The sequence below is a fragment of the Meleagris gallopavo genome, chromosome 12, assembly GCF_905368555.1.
Source record: "Meleagris gallopavo chromosome 12, MGAL_WU_HG_1.1, whole genome shotgun sequence".
NCBI classification, from domain to species: domain Eukaryota; kingdom Metazoa; phylum Chordata; class Aves; order Galliformes; family Phasianidae; genus Meleagris; species Meleagris gallopavo.
Genome location: NC_139415.1, coordinates 6,206,825 through 6,223,721, shown reverse-complemented (window position 1 = coordinate 6,223,721; position 16,897 = coordinate 6,206,825). Strand labels below are relative to the sequence as shown.

General features: G+C 37.6%; 1 protein-coding gene across 7 annotated transcripts in view; it reads left to right on the top strand.

Moving 5' to 3' along the window:
* The window catches only part of RNF111 (ring finger protein 111), a 51,609-nt gene that overhangs the window by 21,505 nt on the left and 13,207 nt on the right, over nt 1-16,897 (top strand). For 6 of the 7 annotated variants that reach the window (XM_085233875.1, XM_085233873.1, XM_085233872.1 and 3 more), the window contains 7 exons: nt 3,700-3,826; nt 7,230-7,393; nt 9,100-9,297; nt 12,056-12,375; nt 13,218-13,473; nt 14,125-14,476; nt 16,552-16,677. In XM_085233875.1, the coding sequence (XP_085090001.1) occupies nt 3,700-3,826; nt 7,230-7,393; nt 9,100-9,297; nt 12,056-12,375; nt 13,218-13,473; nt 14,125-14,476; nt 16,552-16,677 (1,543 nt within the window). The remainder of the gene's footprint in view (nt 1-3,699; nt 3,827-7,229; nt 7,394-9,099; nt 9,298-12,055; nt 12,376-13,217; nt 13,474-14,124; nt 14,477-16,551; nt 16,678-16,897) is intronic. The other variant, XM_010717279.4, reaches the window with a different exon arrangement.

Here is a 16,897-nt window from a genome sequence, read left to right as displayed (position 1 = left end):
TTGGGTTTAACTAGCTCATTTAAAATGGATGAATCTTTTAGTGGTAGCCCAAAGGCTAATTTAGTCACTACAGCTAGAGTATAATTTGCTTGCTATACCTTCTGATTCAGGAGGTGGCAGAGAGAAGTATCATATACCTGCAGGAGGGTAATTTTGTTTGCTGTATAACCATGGGTATTATGTTGAGAGTAGTTAGAAAATAGAATAAAATCCACACTCTTAAATCTGGATAACTACTTTTCTACCATTGGTCTAGTCTCTTCTCTTTGAAGGGAGAATAACTTCCAGTAGGATAGCATTAGCACAGTAACACTTGTTAGACGGATTTAGCTGTCCCTTACAGGCTCAAGCATTGAGATGATGCATTGATGAGTAAGGTATTAATATTTATACTTAAAATAAGGTCAAGTTTGCTCAGTCCAGACTGAAAATGACTGGTCAGTGACTGTTTTATTCATTAAAACAAATAGCGTGTACCTCATCACGGTGGAATATATAAAAACATCCTGTGTAGTGAAATGCAAGGTCAAAAGTAATGCTTAGAAAGATATGCAGGGATCTTGTCATCTAGTACATTCCTGTTATGTTTCTCCCTTGGCTGTTGGTATATCTTGTAAATTATGCAGGATTTATTGAAACGTGTTGGTTTTGTGCACTACTGGCATAAAAATGTTAATTGAAGCTACTGTTATAAACCTAAGCTTAAAAATTTAAGAAGTTTACTTTATAGGTGTGTATACTCAAAGTATACTCTGTGGAGGTTCCTTAGGTATGTTCAGGTATTTACTACTGCAGTGTAGTCTTGGCTTTACCAGGTACCGGCTAAGAGTTATGTGTGGTAAACATCTGCCTCACCTGAGTGCCTCAAAATTCTCTTGAGCAAGTAGTTTTAGAACCATATAGCAAAAGGTCTGACACCCGTTTGTTTTATTTCTGTGTGTCAGTCGTCTCACTGAAGGAGGTTTCCTTTGCCTTGGTGGGATGATGCACTCAAAATTCAAGTTGATTAACAAGCTGCTCAGTTTGAAATTCTGGTTAGGCTCACCTTCAGAAGCCAGCTCAACTTGTGAAGTTACCTTACATCAATTTACAAAACAGAATGGCTTTGCTAGGATTAGGGTCTATGTATTTCAACCCAGCAGCCTTGAGATTTCAGTGCCTTTGGCAGAATTCTTACTTGCATCTTTCAGGTAAGTTACAGAACTACTTCCTGAGGATTATGAACATTACACCTGTGTTGCTTGTTTACCTGCAGTGTTGCTGACTCTTAATAATTATTGTTCAGAGGGAAGTGATTGGTTTACATTGTCTGATTGTCTGATTTTTATTTTTATTTTTTTGCATGCTGTTCTTCCAGCAACAGATATGTTTTAAAAATATGCAGACTCCAAACACATGCACTTGGTGTGCTTCTAGTAGCCCTTGCAAAACTAGTCACAAAGTCATAAGTGATCATGACTTACATTTGTAGTTTTTATGCTAGGAATATAATCTTAGAAATACTTGTAAGACACTTATTATAGTTTAGAGATTTCTGTCAGTCTCTGTTTGGAAGAAATTGGATTCACGGTTCGATCTTTCTGAAAGCCCTCTGTGGGATGAGGTCACTTTGTGCTTCTGACTTCTGATAACAGTGCTAAAAGGCACAGACAGTAGGAAGTGCAGAAGGCTGAGATACAGCTCAGCGGGGGGTGTTTATAGCAACCTCGCCTGTTTTACTGAAGACCTGGTCAGTAATTTTGGAGTTTTTAGAACTGTTCAGCCAATAACAATCCCGTTGTTTTCTGACTAATTTGCAGTCAGTAAAATAACACTACAGCTAAAGGTTTACTTTAAAAGGAGCAAGTAAAATCAATTCTTCAGCCACAAAGGTGAGCATCTAAATTGCATAGATACCAGCTGAGAGCTTTGCTTGGTTTTCACAAGAAGCTTGCCTCTTGTGAAAGAGGTGAGGTAGAGGTGTGCGCTGGATTTACATTGCATTCAATGCTTCCAGGAGGTGCTGTTTACTTTCAGAAATAATGAGACCACACTTGAGTTGAAATCTTTGTGCTTTTTTTCACCTGTCATAATTTTAAGTAATTGTTGAGTCTTCAGACTCCCAAAATTCTTTCAAATTTACTTTTACTTTTCCTTTACTTTACTTGTGTGTTTGGAAGCCCAGAGCAGCTGCCCGGCTAGCTGGTTTTATCTGAGAAGTCACTAGAATAGGTCTGTGTTAGGAAGCTGTTGTGTGTTTGCCTGTCATTTCTAACGCTTACTTACCTCTGAATATGTTGAAGACTGATTGCAGTTTTTTCACATTGAGAAAACAGCTCCGCTGTTTTTTCAATTTTAACATGTGACTATTTTGTAGACACTGGATTAGTAATGTCAATTTTTGCCAAAGTTGTCATGCAAGTTCTGAGAACTGATTTTGTTGCATACTGCTTCTGATCACGGCATTTTGGTGAATGCCAGTTTTTGGAAGCATGACTTTTTCCATCTGCAGGCACCATCTCTCTGGGGTGAGTATGATCAGTAACAAAAGAAGACTGTTGGAAAATCTGAAATGTAATTTCATGTTTTTTTTCCAAAACCAAGAGCTTGAGGGTGGGAGTAGGGCCCTGCCCACCACCCCTGACCTTTGTTAATCTTTCCTGTTACAGTTATAAGGATGTAGCTCAGTGGTTGCAGAGCTCTTTTACAGCAGTGCATCCTTCTACTAGGCCAGGAAGCTGTTGCTTGCTGCAAATGAAAAAAGGAGCATATACCTTGTCATAGGATAAAGCGGCTGGAACAGTGTGTACAGACTAGGTAGAGACCTAATTGTTCAAGCAATTTTTTTAAGGAAGTTGGCAGTCCTCAAAAGAGATCTGCCAGATTGATAGACCTTTGCTATTTCTAAGCTAACTAGCTCATTTATTTAATAAAGTCTGTTGTGCTCAGTGGTGTTGCTGTAGTGAACAAATCCATAGCCTAATTTAAGTATTTTAGGTAGCTCAAACTTGTCACTGCCAATATTGTAGCTGTAGAGATGTTTCCATATCTCATCATTAGGCTGGAACTTCAGCCACTCTTCCAGAAATGGTTTCCTATCAGAACTTCTTTCTGAGTTGATTGTGTGGGGATTTTGGGGGTTGCTTTATTACCACTAATAGTTCCTTTTTAACTTTGTCTGGTATAAGACTGTGAATGTCAATGAAAGTGTAGATTTAAAGATGCTTGTAAGACCACTATTTGTGATCTTCATTTTGCTTTGAAAAGAATGTTTATTAATCAGTGCATCGCTTTTTCTTTTTTCTACTGTCTAACCTTGAGATTGGAATGTCTATGAACAAGGAAGAAATAAAGCTATTAAATAGAACAAACCACTCCTGCTTTGCTAGCCTGAATGTTTTTGTATTTATATTAAATGTCTGAATTTCACTCTGTTACAGCTAATAAAACTCACCAGAATTGCTTGTAGTACACAATAGAACGTTAATTTCCATAACTCTATTATTTCCTCTCTCTGTATCTTCTGTCTTCTTTATTTTCACTTCAATATTTAAAATATAATTGCTACCTCTAGTAGTTAGGTCACGTATATGACAGTTGCACTTGAAATTTTGACATGCTGTATGAAATTCTACATTTTAAGTCTAGGAGAAAAAAACTGGCTTTTCATGACAGCTCATGAGATGAAGTATGCAAACTTTTTTCTTATTTCCTCATCAGGAAGTATTGATGAAGATGTTGTGGTGATTGAAGCATCTTCCACACCCCAGGTCACTGCTAATGAAGAAATAAATGTTACCTCAACAGACAGTGAAGTGGAGATTGTTACCGTTGGTGAGAGCTACAGGTGGGACTTGCCTCTCTTTGACTTCAGCATAACTGCATTAATGTAGTGTTTGTCACAAGGGGAGGGCCTATGTCATTGAAAGTCCATAAGGTAGTGTTCCAGAAATTCTCATCAGCTGATACACTTCAAAAAGGAAAACACACAAAAACCCACAGCTTTACCAAAGTTTGACAATAAAACTGGGAGGGACGTGGGGAGGTAGCTGTAGTTAGGATGACTGAGAATTGGAGTTCTGGGGAAGTTAAGCTTTGTAGTGAGATCACAGACCAATTGGCTTAGGAAAGCATCCTGCTTCTGTGAAGCCACTGCTGCTTTCATGTGTTTCCATGCCCCAGTAGAAGTTTTGTTCCATATTTGTCAGATTCTATAGAATCCAGTGGAAGAGTTCTTTGGAGTGGAAGACTTGAAACTGTAGTGTATATGGGACAGTTGGGGATGCATGACAATTAAATACGCTGGTTTATTTGTGAACAGGAAGGCAAAATTGTAGAATATGAAGAATGACTATACATTTTTGAGAAATGACAAAGGAATAATAGGCAGTACAATATAAAAACATTCCTTGTTTTTCATTGTATTGTGATTTCAGTAATGTAACCTAAAATTTAACAAAAACAGATGGGTTTTCCTGCAAAAATCACTTCTGTTGGAATAAATTGCATTTCTAACAAACCAATTTCATTAAATCGTGTGTGCACAATGTGAATTCATGAAAAATATGAACAGTTGAAATGTTTTTTTTTAAACTCGTGAAAAAAGGATGTACATTTTGTTGCTTACTTCTGTATCAGAGAAGAAATGGGGTGAGGGGAGAGAAATCAACATTTTTAAAATGCGTTTCTTCAACAACACGTTTCTTTGTGGTGCAAAATCACTCTTTTCAGTAGAAAGCAAAAGCTGTAGAATGAGCAGGTGCAGCGTCAGGAAATTGTTGGAAACACATTTCTAGGAATAACTTCTCTACATGAATGTTTGTTGAGAAAAATCATTAAAAGTTGTGAAATGTGTATGCTTGGAATAACTGAGTTAAGCCAAGTTAATTTATTGGCATCTTATAACTCTGTGAAGCTTTGTAGGGTTAAAAATGATTGCATATTAAACTAGTTGTACTTATAGAACATCAGTTCAAACCTTATCAGAGATGTATAAAACACTTCTGGAAGCTCTCCCCTTTCCACCACTGATAAGATATTTTTCTTTAAGAGCTATAAGAAACTTAAGAAAATTACTTGTTTCTTCATTTACCTTTTGTAACCGTACCACCAAAACAACAGTATCCCTCCTCCCAGTTTTATTGATGTGTTGGTGTCAATGTTAATTTCAACAAGGTGGAGACCCAACTATGAGGAATTTAAATTTTAGTCTGTTCGATTGCTAGACCTTGTAACTTGCAGACTTCTCAAAAGAGCTGTGTTATTATTGTTACTATTTAAAGATCATAATGGAATGGTCAAATAAAGTTTGAGCCTATTAAGTAAACCCTTTACCTCAGGCTGCTGGACTTCCCTGTGGAAACTTTCAGCTGAAGGCTTCATGAGAAGATTAAAGAAATTGTTTTGTTTTGTGTTGGAGAACGTCGTGATTCTATGTGTTTGTTTTTTTTTTAAAAAAAAAAAAAAGAAGTACAGCAAGAAAAAAAATCTGGGAGGCTTTCTATGGTAAAGAAGAGTCTTAAGTTCAAATCTTCATCTCAAAATTTCTGGAAATGTCTCTTATGCTGTGAACGTAAAGTAGTTCTTATGCAGATTTTTTTGTGGTTCAAGCATATCTGTTTTGCAAGCCCACAACGTAAGGACCAAAGGCAGCTGTTGGAAGTCTTAATAGTAGTTCAGTATAAAATTGTAAATGCTGTAAGCAAACTGAACATTATTGTTACTATTTAAAAAATTCAGAATAATGTGCAGAGCAAAGCAAATGCTTTCCTTTGTTCTTGTCTTTTTTTTTTTTATAATAGATGAGAAAATTTTCTCTATTTTAGGGAAGGCTTAAGTGCATTCTTGAGTGAAAACCATCCTTTTCTGATGCTCTGTAGTGCTACTGGCTCTTTTTTGTGAAACCTAAGGCCGAGCTTTATACCTGCTTGTTATTTGCATTAAATAATCTAGAACTAAAACTTTTTCAATAAATGAGGAGCAGTATATATGCTTTTAACAGGAGAATTTGCAGAATGCAAACTAATGTAAAAGATTAGATTTGAAAAAGTATATGTAATTTCTGGAGTAAATTGTAAAGTACTTAAAAGCACTTGAGGTAAATTTCATTCTGGAATGTCAGTGTGATACACAAAATGTGTATGCAAGTCTATTTAGACTTCCTCTGAATGCAAACCTTAAGAAAATGTGTTTGCACGCAATTGAAATGTTAGCCAGTTGAGACTGCAGCAAGCATAGTTTTTGCACTACTGGAAATTACCCTGCTCTCCTTTGTTAGTGAAGTGAATGGAATACAGGCAGAATAGAAATGTTGACTGAACTCCATGGTGATTTGTGCGGTGAGTTTTGTTTGTTTTTAGCAAAGTCATTCCTTTCTCTTCACTGCTGAGTTACTGAAGTTTGAGTATGTTGTTTTTCCAAATTGGAAAGTGGAGCTATTTGGTGCCTATAGGAGACTCAGTGGTAAATATCATATAGTAAAATATCCTTTTCTTAATTAAAGATAGTAATCTCTTAGCTTAAACTTCAAAGTATCATTGATTTGAGCATTCAGATTTGTATGACTAAATTAAGTAGAACAGGTGCTGTTGTCCTACAGGAAAAAAAATCACCCATTTCCTCAGGAACAGTATAGGCATAGGATTTCCTCTTCTCAAGCTGCATTTCACTTGAGCTTTGTTAAATGTTACATAAAGCTGTGTTTATTCTTTGAGGGGACAAGGGAAGTAATATTCACAACATAAATGTCCAAAGCAATCTCCGAACGTTAGTTTAAAAGTTCAGAAATGATCCTCTGAAAACACTGCCACAAATTAATACTCAGAAGAACTTCATATTTACAGGTTTTTATAATTTTTACTTTTCTGTCATCATTTGTAGATCTGCTGTTTCAGACTGCGTAGGAATAGTTAGAATTCAGAGAATCTTAGATTTCTCTCACAAAGTTGTAGCATTAGGTATAGTTACTGCATGACCGATGCAGTAGGTCATGTAGGGTTTCACAGTGATTTGATTTTTTAAAATAAATTACCAGTACTTAGTTCATAGGATTACACGTTAGATACTTTCCATTAAGTTATCTGGTAAAGTGTGAAATGATGTTTTAAATACCTTGCCACACAGACGTGTATTTCAGCATAACCAAAATGCTTTTTTGCTACTAAAAAAAAAAAGCTTCTGAAACAGCGAGGAGAAAAAAATAATAAAAAATGTAAGATTTGGGTCAGTACTTAAGGTGATGTGTCTTTAAGGTCTCGTTCAACACTTGGACACTCAAGATCACAATGGGGACAAAGCTCTAGTACTCATACTGCACGGCCTCAAGAACAGCGCAACCGCAGCAGGATTTCCACAGTCATACAGCCACTGAGACAGAATGCAGCAGAGGTTGTGGACCTTACAGTGGATGAAGATGGTAAGCCACAGTTGTCTCAGAAGTCCCTTCGTTTTTTAGGAGTAGGATGATCAGTGTAAGGGGTAGAATTGTATCAACTCTAACGTACCACTCAGTGGAAAAACTATTCTATACAAATAGATCTCCTAGCCTATCAGAAAATCTTAGAACTTTACTTTCAATATTAAAAGTTTAGCCATTTCAGTGATCTATTAGGTCTAACTTCTCTTGCAAAAACTGACTTGGGTGTGTCTGAGAGGTTACTCACCAGACAGAAATTACAGAACAGATGGAACTACTACGTTAAAAATACACACTTCAGTGCAACATAAAAACTAGTACTGCCAAGTGCTTTGTGTAATAGCGATTCATAAAGAACTGAACTAGTAAAGCATGTTAGGTTTCTGAAACTGTAACTTTCTGTGGTCTCCTACCATTAAAATCCAGTAAGTTTGGCATTCAAACATAGTGATGATGAAAATCATCGGAGCAATTTCCAGGCATTGTCAAAAGTTGTGGAAGAAGTCTGAATCTGATGTGATGTTGATGATGGTTGATTAGAAGGGATTACGTATTAAGTTTTAAAAGAAATTTTCTATTGTGACAGTACCCTCTCCAAGTGTGTCAGAAGCTAGTATCTTACAACACGTTCTTCAAGAATGCCTTGATTTTAGACGTGTTTTGATTAGTTGTGTGATTGCAGAATCTCTTTCTGAAAGTTGAGCATCTGATCCCTCGTAGTGTGTGATTGCTAATCAGTGTTAAGCTACATGTATCCTGGGAAAAGAAAAACAACAGTGAAACAATTTAAGTGTTACATTTTTCTAAAAATATTTTCTTTAAATGAAATCAGCGTGTTGGAATGTTTCATTAAACTCTAGATAACAGATGATTTATGAAAGAGTTGTTTATTCCATTCCTTACTGAGTTGCTAATATACTTATTAGATCTAGGTCTTGAATATGAGTCGTATTTTATTTCAAGACTTTGTGAAAGAGAAGAATTTGAAATGTCTTAATGCCCTTTTATTATATCCATGCAAATATTTTTACTAGAAAAAAAATGATCATCTTACTTTCTATGGCATCTTCTATTCCTTGGCATGTCGTTACTCTCTCAGCAATGAGAAATTTCAAATGGAATCAAAAGCCAATTTTTTGAAACTAAATTTGAATTACACCACCAAATATCTTTTTTTAAATTTAGCCTGTTACAGATGTGTGGTAGAGACCAAAATTGATCAAGTAGTTTATTTTCCCTCATCCTGTAAAAACATATTGACTCTGCTTAATGTGTATTGAGACTAGAAACCAAGTTTATCTTGCTGGGGCCTGCAACACTGCAGCTAGAATGGCTGAAGCTTGTAAGGCAGTTCAGCTAGTCTAGATGTTTTATGACCTTGCTTAGTTATCCAAAAGCTTTCCTGTGCTTTGTAGGCATTGAGGGATGGTAAGAAATCATAGAATAACTCAGTCATAGAATACTTTGCCTGTTATTTATGAAAGACTTCAGCAAATACGTGAGCAAATGTTCACACACAAGTAAAACAACTTTTCTATTTTATACTCATTTTTGTATTTTGACTTTCTCAGCATCTGGCAAAACTAGCATGTATTGTAAGAATAATTTTAAATGTACAAATATCAATTAAAAAAATCTTAACAACTTTTAAAGTTTACAGAACATGAAAACTTTTTTTTTTTCTTTTTTTTTTTTTCCCCTTCCAGAGCCAACAGTTGTGCCAACCACATCAGCTAGAGTGGAGCCCCAGGTCGTGAGCTCTGCTTCCAGTAACAGTTCTAGTACATCTACCTCAGAGCAGGCCTCTGATGCAGCTCCAAACGTCTCCACCAGCCAGCCCTCTGCAGCACCAGAGACAACTTCTAGTCTTCCCAATAGCAGCACTGCTGGTACTTCAGCTGGAGGTACAGAAGAAAAGAGCTTTCTAAACGGGTTTATTATCTGCCAGTTCAAGGGCAGTAGAGGAGGCTAAACAGATAACAGTGAAGAGTTAAGAGTGACTGTGAAAAGCAGAGAGGAAAAGAATCTGAAAAAGATCATTAATTTCACATAATCACAGAATGTCAGGAATTGGAAGGGACCTTGAAAGATCATCTAGTCCAGTCCCACTGCCAGAGCAGGAACACCTAGATTGGGTCACACAGGAATGCGTCCAGGCAGGTTTTGAATGTCTCCGGAGAAGGAGACCCCACAGCCTCTGTGGGCAGCCCATTCCAGTATTATGTTTCCCCCACCGTGAAGAAGTTTTTTCTCATATTTATGTGGAACCTCTTATATTCCACTTTGCACACATTGCCCCTTGTCCTGTCATTGGATGTCTCTGAGAAGAGCCTGACTCCATCCTCTTGACACACACCCTTTACATATTTATAAGCAGAAATGAGGTCACCCCTCAGTCTTCTCTAAACTAAGGAGACCCAGCTCCCTCAGCCTTTCCTCATTAGGGAGGTGCTCTATTCCCTTAATCCTCTTTGTGGGCGCTGGACTCTCTCTCAAGCAATTCCTTGTCCTTCTTGAACTGAGGGGCTTGGAACTGGACACAGTGTTCCAGATATGGTCTAACCAGGGCAGTGTAGAGGAAGAGAACCTCTCGATCTACTGACCAGACCCCTTCTAATACACCCCAGGATGCCATTGGCCTTCTTGGCCACAAGGGTGCAGTGCTGGCTCATGGTCATCCTGCTCTCCACCAGCACCCCCCAGATCGCTTTCCTTTATGCTGCTCTCCAACAGGTCAGTCCCCAACCTGCACTGGTACCTGGGGTTGTTCTTGCCCAGATGCAAGACTCTACACTTGCTCTTGTTTATATTTCATTAAATTTCTCTCCATCCAACTCTCCAGCCTAAGTCTTGCTGGATGGTGGCACAGCCTTCTGGCATGTCAGCAAACGTGCTGATAGTGCACTCTATTCTCTCATCCAAGTCTCTGATGAATATATTGAATAGTACTGGTCCCAGTACCAGCCCTTGAGGGACTCCACTAGATACAGGCCTCTAACTAGACTCCATCTCATTGACCACAATGTTCTGGCTTCTTTTCTTCAGCCAGTTCACACTCCACCTCACTACTCAATTGTCCAGACCACACTTTCTCAGTTTAGCTCCAAGGATGCTGTGGGAGACGGTGTCAAATGCTTTACTAAAATCAAGATGGACCACATCCACTGCTTTACAATCATCTATCTACCTGATTATGTCTTCGTAAAAGGCTATCAGGTTGGTTAAGCATGACTTCCCCTTGGCAAAGCCATGCTGACTGCCCCTAATGACCCTCTTATCCCTGATATGCCTTGTTCCAGCACCTTTCCAGGGATGGAGATGATGCTGACCGGTCTGTAGTTACGTCGGTCCTCCTTCTCACCCTTTTTGAAGACTGGAGTGGCATTTACTTTCCTCTACTCCTCTCAACTTACCAAAGACAGTAGAGAGTGGCCTAGCAATGACTTCCACCTTAGCACCCACGAGTGCATCCCATCAGGACCCATGGATTTATGGATGTCTGAATTGCTTAATCGATTCTTAACCCCAGTCCTCATCAACTGAGGCAAACTCTTCCTTAATCCTGACTTCCTCTCTGTCCTCAGGCGTATGGGGCTCCTCCGGGCAGCCTCCAGCAGTAAAGACAGAGACAAAGAAGGCATTTAATAACTCTCCTCCTCTGTATCTTCTGTCACCAGGGCACCCACTTCATTCATCAGTGGGCCTGTATTGCCTCTAGCGTTAGTTTTATCTGCAAGGTATTTAAAGAAGCCTTTTCTGTTGTCCTTGACCCCTCTTGCAAGGTTTAATTCTAAGGAGTCCTTAGCTTTCCTGGTTGCCTCCCTGCATCCTCTGAAAGCAATCTCATGTTCCTCCCAAGTGGCCAACCCCTCCTTCCACAATCTGTAGACTCTCCTCTTCCACTTGAGTTTGCCCAGCAGTTCTCTGTTAACCATGCAGGTCTCCTGGCTCCCTTCCTTGACAAAGTTAAATAATGTTGTGCGGGAGCATTCTGCTCTCACTCATTGAGATGCCTCAATTATATCTGAACAACAGTCACGTTCTTTCTGAGGAGACAGAATATAGTTCACTGGGAATGGAATCTTCCATTACAGTGTGTTGTAGAATTTTTTTTTTTAAATGTGCATTGCAAGGAAGTGAAGGATCCTTTTAGATTCCTTGAACCTGTAGATGAAAGCATGTCTATAAATCTATGTAGAAACTGACATATAAAAGAGTTGATTGTATGGGTGGTACTTATAACATTACTGAGACATGGGTACTCTTCCCTCCAAGTCAGATGATGTACAAAAAAAGCTGAGCTGATCACATTTACTAGGAATTTAATAACACTGGATCAAAATAGATCTGTTCACACTGGACACAGAGATGATCTTTCCTCCTTTCCCTACTGATAATGCGTCTTAAATTATTGGAATAATAATTCAAGTGTCAGTTTACTTCCCATGAATATGTCTACCTGAACTATTCATTTTTGGTTCATTTGGCAAACATAGTAAAACCTTTTTTTTTTTTCTCTTTATTCCAGTTAGTTTTGTTTTAGTCTAGATCTATTTCCCAATCAGTTAATTATTTCATACCGAAGTGCAGTTTTTTCAGGCATTTTTTCTTTAATGATCAACTTTACTAATTTCTTCAATCTTGACTTTCTTTAATTTCAAGATGATGCAAGAAGAACTGCACCTAATACAACACTGGAAACTGGCCCTCCAGCCATGCCAAGGTTACCATCATGCTGCCCTCAGCATTCTCCATGTGGAGGATCTTCACAGAATCACCATGCTTTGGGACATCCGCATACAAGCTGCTTTCAGCAGCACGGCCACCACTTTCAGCATCACCACCATCATCACCACAACCCTCACCCAGCAGTTCCCTTGTCCCCTTCATTCAGTGACACCAGCTGCCCTGTTGAACGGCCTCCTCCAGTGCCTGCACCTTGTGGAGCAAGCAGCAGTTCTGGCACCAGTTACCATGACCAGGCATGTTTCATTTTAATTACTCTTTCTTTGTGATTCCAAGTTATTATTTAAGTATGAAAGACTAGAATAGGATGCTGAACCATGAGTTATTTCCATGTTCTGTAGCAGATGTTTTAGAAAGGAACTAAAAGGAAAAATTGAGTTATACTGTATGGGCATAAAAGGAATTTTAACAGTAAGTCATAACCCAATAAGTAATCACTGACAACTGATGTTCTCTTGATGACTGTAAGATGATATTATTTTACATTGCTACTTAAACAGAAAACCAGGAATACTTTGCAATATACTGTACAGATTATAGTAGTTCAGTAAATAGCTGTGCTGCTTTAGAATTGAATGTTTCTTCCCTTAATACTTTGTTCACGAAAGGAAAAACTCTCTTCTAAAACCATTTTATTTTTAAGACTTTATCTAAAATCACAGCTCTAAAACAGAATGGTTACAAATCTTAAAAATAATACTGTGGTAATGTAATTTACAATGTGTGGAATTATCATGTGTTCTGTTTTTAAGTGTAATGCATTAGGCACAACTAAAAATGCTAAAGCTTGTTGTTTGCCTGCAAATAATTTAATGCACAGTAGCTGTCACATACATGTCAATTCATCTATCGTAGTATTTTTTTTGGCTCAGTCTCATTTGTCAGGTTCAAGAATTTAGAAATAAGAAATGCTAACCATATCTAAAGAATGTTCTAGAATCAAGTCTTAAAACTTAAAAAGCTGGATTCCAATTGCTTCAGATCATATTTATTCCTATTTTTAGGGTGTTATATTTGAGGATAACTTTGTTTTCAATGTCTGAAGAATTGTTGAAAAAAAGATAATTTGTTTATGCAGCAGGCATTGCCAGTAGACTTAAGCAGCAATGGCATAAGAAGTCATGGAAGTGGTGCTTTTCATGGAACATCTGCTTTTGACCCCTGCTGTCCTGGTTCTTCATCTCGAACTGCAATTTATGGGCATCAGACTGGTGCTGGCCCAAGCCAATCACTAACAATAGATGGATATGGATCAAGTATGGTTGCACAGCCACAGCCCCAACCTCCTCCTCAGGCATCACTTTCTTCCTGTCGGCATTATATGCATTCTCCTTGTAAGTATTGGCTGTATGGGAGGTAGAGGGAAAATAATCTTCCCCAGCAACATAATAAAAGTTTTACTGCCTTCTTGCTTTGATCTTAAAACTGAGTTAAGCTTATATAGGGGAATTAAACGGAACCAATGGAAAGTTAAAATATTTTCTTGTGGAAGTGAATTTCTGAGTGGCATGTCTTTTTAATATTCAGACTTCAAAAAATGTATTTCCTATTAAAATAATTGTATTTTAGTAATGTTTTTTTGGTTTCCTTCCCCTAGTCTTCAGTGAATTCTGCTTGAGCAGACTCAATCAACTCTCATCTGATTTCTTTTGTTTTATTGTGTTTACAGAATATTGGGTTGAGGAAAAAAAAAGCAGAATATTTTATAGAATAAAGTAGAATATCTTATCATACATGACCTTTTAAGCATTTATCACAGGTAAATTTTCTTTTTGCCAGTAAAAATTTTTTTTTTAGCAAGTGTAGTAGTAATATTTGAAAATGTGGATTTATAGGATATATCACTGAAATCATGCATTCTCATACTGCTATTGTTTATGTTGTTGTAATTATGTTGAAGCACTTGTGTGAAGATACTGTTTTTACAAATTTAGCCCAGAAACTGCTTTTGACAGGATTAAAAGTTGCTGATTTTTTCATTGCAGATGCTTCTTTGACCAGACCTCTTCACCATCAAGCTTCTGCATGTCCCCATTCTCATGGAAATCCTCCTCCTCAGCCACAGCCTCCACCTCAAGTAGATTACGTTATTCCTCATCCAGTGCATCCCTTCCATCCTTCAATCTCCTCTCATGCATCTTCTCATCCTGTTCCACCTCCACCACCAACTCACCCTTTAGCCAATGCAGCTGCTCCGATTCCCCAGCATCTTCCAGCAGCACACCAGGCTATATCCCATCACATCCCTGCGACAGCTCCTCCAGCGCAGAGGCTTCATGCTCATGAAGTGATCCAGAGGATGGAGGTCCAGAGAAGAAGAATGATGCAACACCCAACGTATGTCACAAATGTACTCAGAACAATAACTAAACATATAATGCGTTTCTCTCAGGTTTGTAAAATACTGCATGTGAATCTCAAATTGTAATTGCATGGCTAGGAACTGTTAGTGTTAAACCATGGTAAGAAGTGTCTTCACGTACTATTATGGTTGAGTGAGCATTGAGACTGAACTTGTCCCATTACTCCTCTCACTAACGTCTACAGGTGAGGAAAGAAGCCCAATGAATGGGGCACAGAAGAGAAGCAAAGCTTTTGTTTCTCTTGCCCGTTAGTTATCTTCCAGATAGCTAGCTGGAATTCCTTTTCATAGCTGAACAGCCCCGAAGGTACATCGTAAGCTCCTTCCAAATACATTCGTTGAAATTGTCTTTTGCCTTTTCGATACTGTAAAAATCCTTTTTATATAACTAATACTTTAAAATAAATTAACTTATAAGAGACGGTTTACTAGGTTTAATAAAGATTTAATCTTAAATACCTACTTATCTTTACTGCACCTTCACGTTTTTAGAAGAAAAGGAATAGAGTGAATAATGCTTATCAGAATGTGACCAGTGTTGATTTGTAGCTTTAGTGATACTGTTTAGAAGATATTACTGTTGATAAACTAGACCTATGATGCTAGTATCAACAGCCATTGGGTCAGTGCTGGCTTGTAATTTAGCCATATTGTGACTGAAGTTATTTTAATTTCAGAGATAATGCTTTTAGATATCTGAGATCTCAAGAACAAGCTCTCTACTTGTTTCTTCTAACATTAATAATACTGATAACTAACATGGAACTGATGTAGAAGTTAATGCTGCAAAAAAAGATTTTAACTGCACCTTTTGAGGTAGTTTCCAGATCATTACAAAACAAAAACCTGTTGGCAATAACTCGGACAGTGGCATGATAGAAGTGTTTTTATTTTTCTAGGGAAAGTCAAATATTACCTTGCTTTCTCAGTCTATGTTTCATAATTCATTTCTAGAAATAGCTTATACCATAGCCTTGTACCTAGCTTACCTTATAATGATAATGGATTGCAAGTAGAGAGCAGTAGAGTCCTCACTTTCAGGTCTCAAATTTTGGGTAGAACAACAGAATGAGTGGATGGCAATGTATGAAGGTGCATTGCCTGTGAATACAAGACAGCATTTCTGTTTAAAATCTTTAGTAAAATATGTTATTCCAAATTTTCCCTATACTTAGATTTTAATAAACTGAAGGGAGGTGAGACTAGAAATAGGTTTTGTCTATAGTTCTGTTCCCACATTTGTATGTACCATTTGCAGGAAACTAATGCTTCTAATAATAATTTATACAAATTTGATAGATTTCTCTAGGGAAGTGTCAGTTTACAGTGGTTAGAATTTATTAGAAATAATTTTACATAATAGTATTTACATACTATTATATAAAATAACTTTTTACTTTTCTAGCTCTGTAGATGTACTAAATGTCTAATCTACTCTGTCCAAAAGGTTAAGATGGGACTAAATCAGAATGCAATCCACTGCTCTTAATAAAATTCAGGTCTCTTGGCTGATATGAAGGCAACTCTTATTACTTAAGCTATGATGAGAATGCGTTTCAAGGGAAATGTCCTGATTAGCGTATGTATTTTTCCCCTAATGATGTTTGCTGTTACAGTTTTACTACGAATAGATTAAGATGCAGTTCTGTAGCATTGCCACAAATGATTCTTAGTCTTGACATGGCCACCATGTGCGTGTACATTTGGATTACATTCCTATTCTGCAGTTTGAAATCAGGATTAAACGCTGTGCCAGTCTTTTGTGATCATGTCTACTAGGTGAAGACCAGATCACAGTGGGTGACATGGTGCCCCCAGTGTATTGATGGTAAATCCCAGTGTATTGCCATATATGAAACATGGCCAATTTCACATTTGAGTATTAAGTCAGCTCCTGATTTAGATGTAAATTTAAATTAAAACAGTTTGAGGAATGTTTTGTGTATTTTATTTAATTTCAATGTATTCAGGCTGTGACATTGATTAAAATCTTACTGACTCAGCACTGACAAGTATGTTAAATTAACTGTTCTTGTTTTATGTTGTTTAGACGTGCTCATGAACGACCTCCACCACATCCTCACAGAATGCATCCGAATTACGGTCATGGACATCACATTCATGTGCCTCAGACAATGTCTTCCCATCCTCGACAAGCTCCAGAGAGATCTGCCTGGTTAGTAGTCAGATTTTCAGTTCTTTGGGAGTTAGGACAACAGACCTGCTGTTAAATCCTGGCTGTGACTTTAGAAAGCACTGTGTGCGCCTGTAATTTGAAATTCATTAGATCTTGATATGGCTTTGAATTGTTGCTTACAGCACTCAATATGTTAAATGTTTCTAGGGCTTTATATACGTTGCTTTTTAAATGGAATTGAGTGTCACCAGCAGTAAGT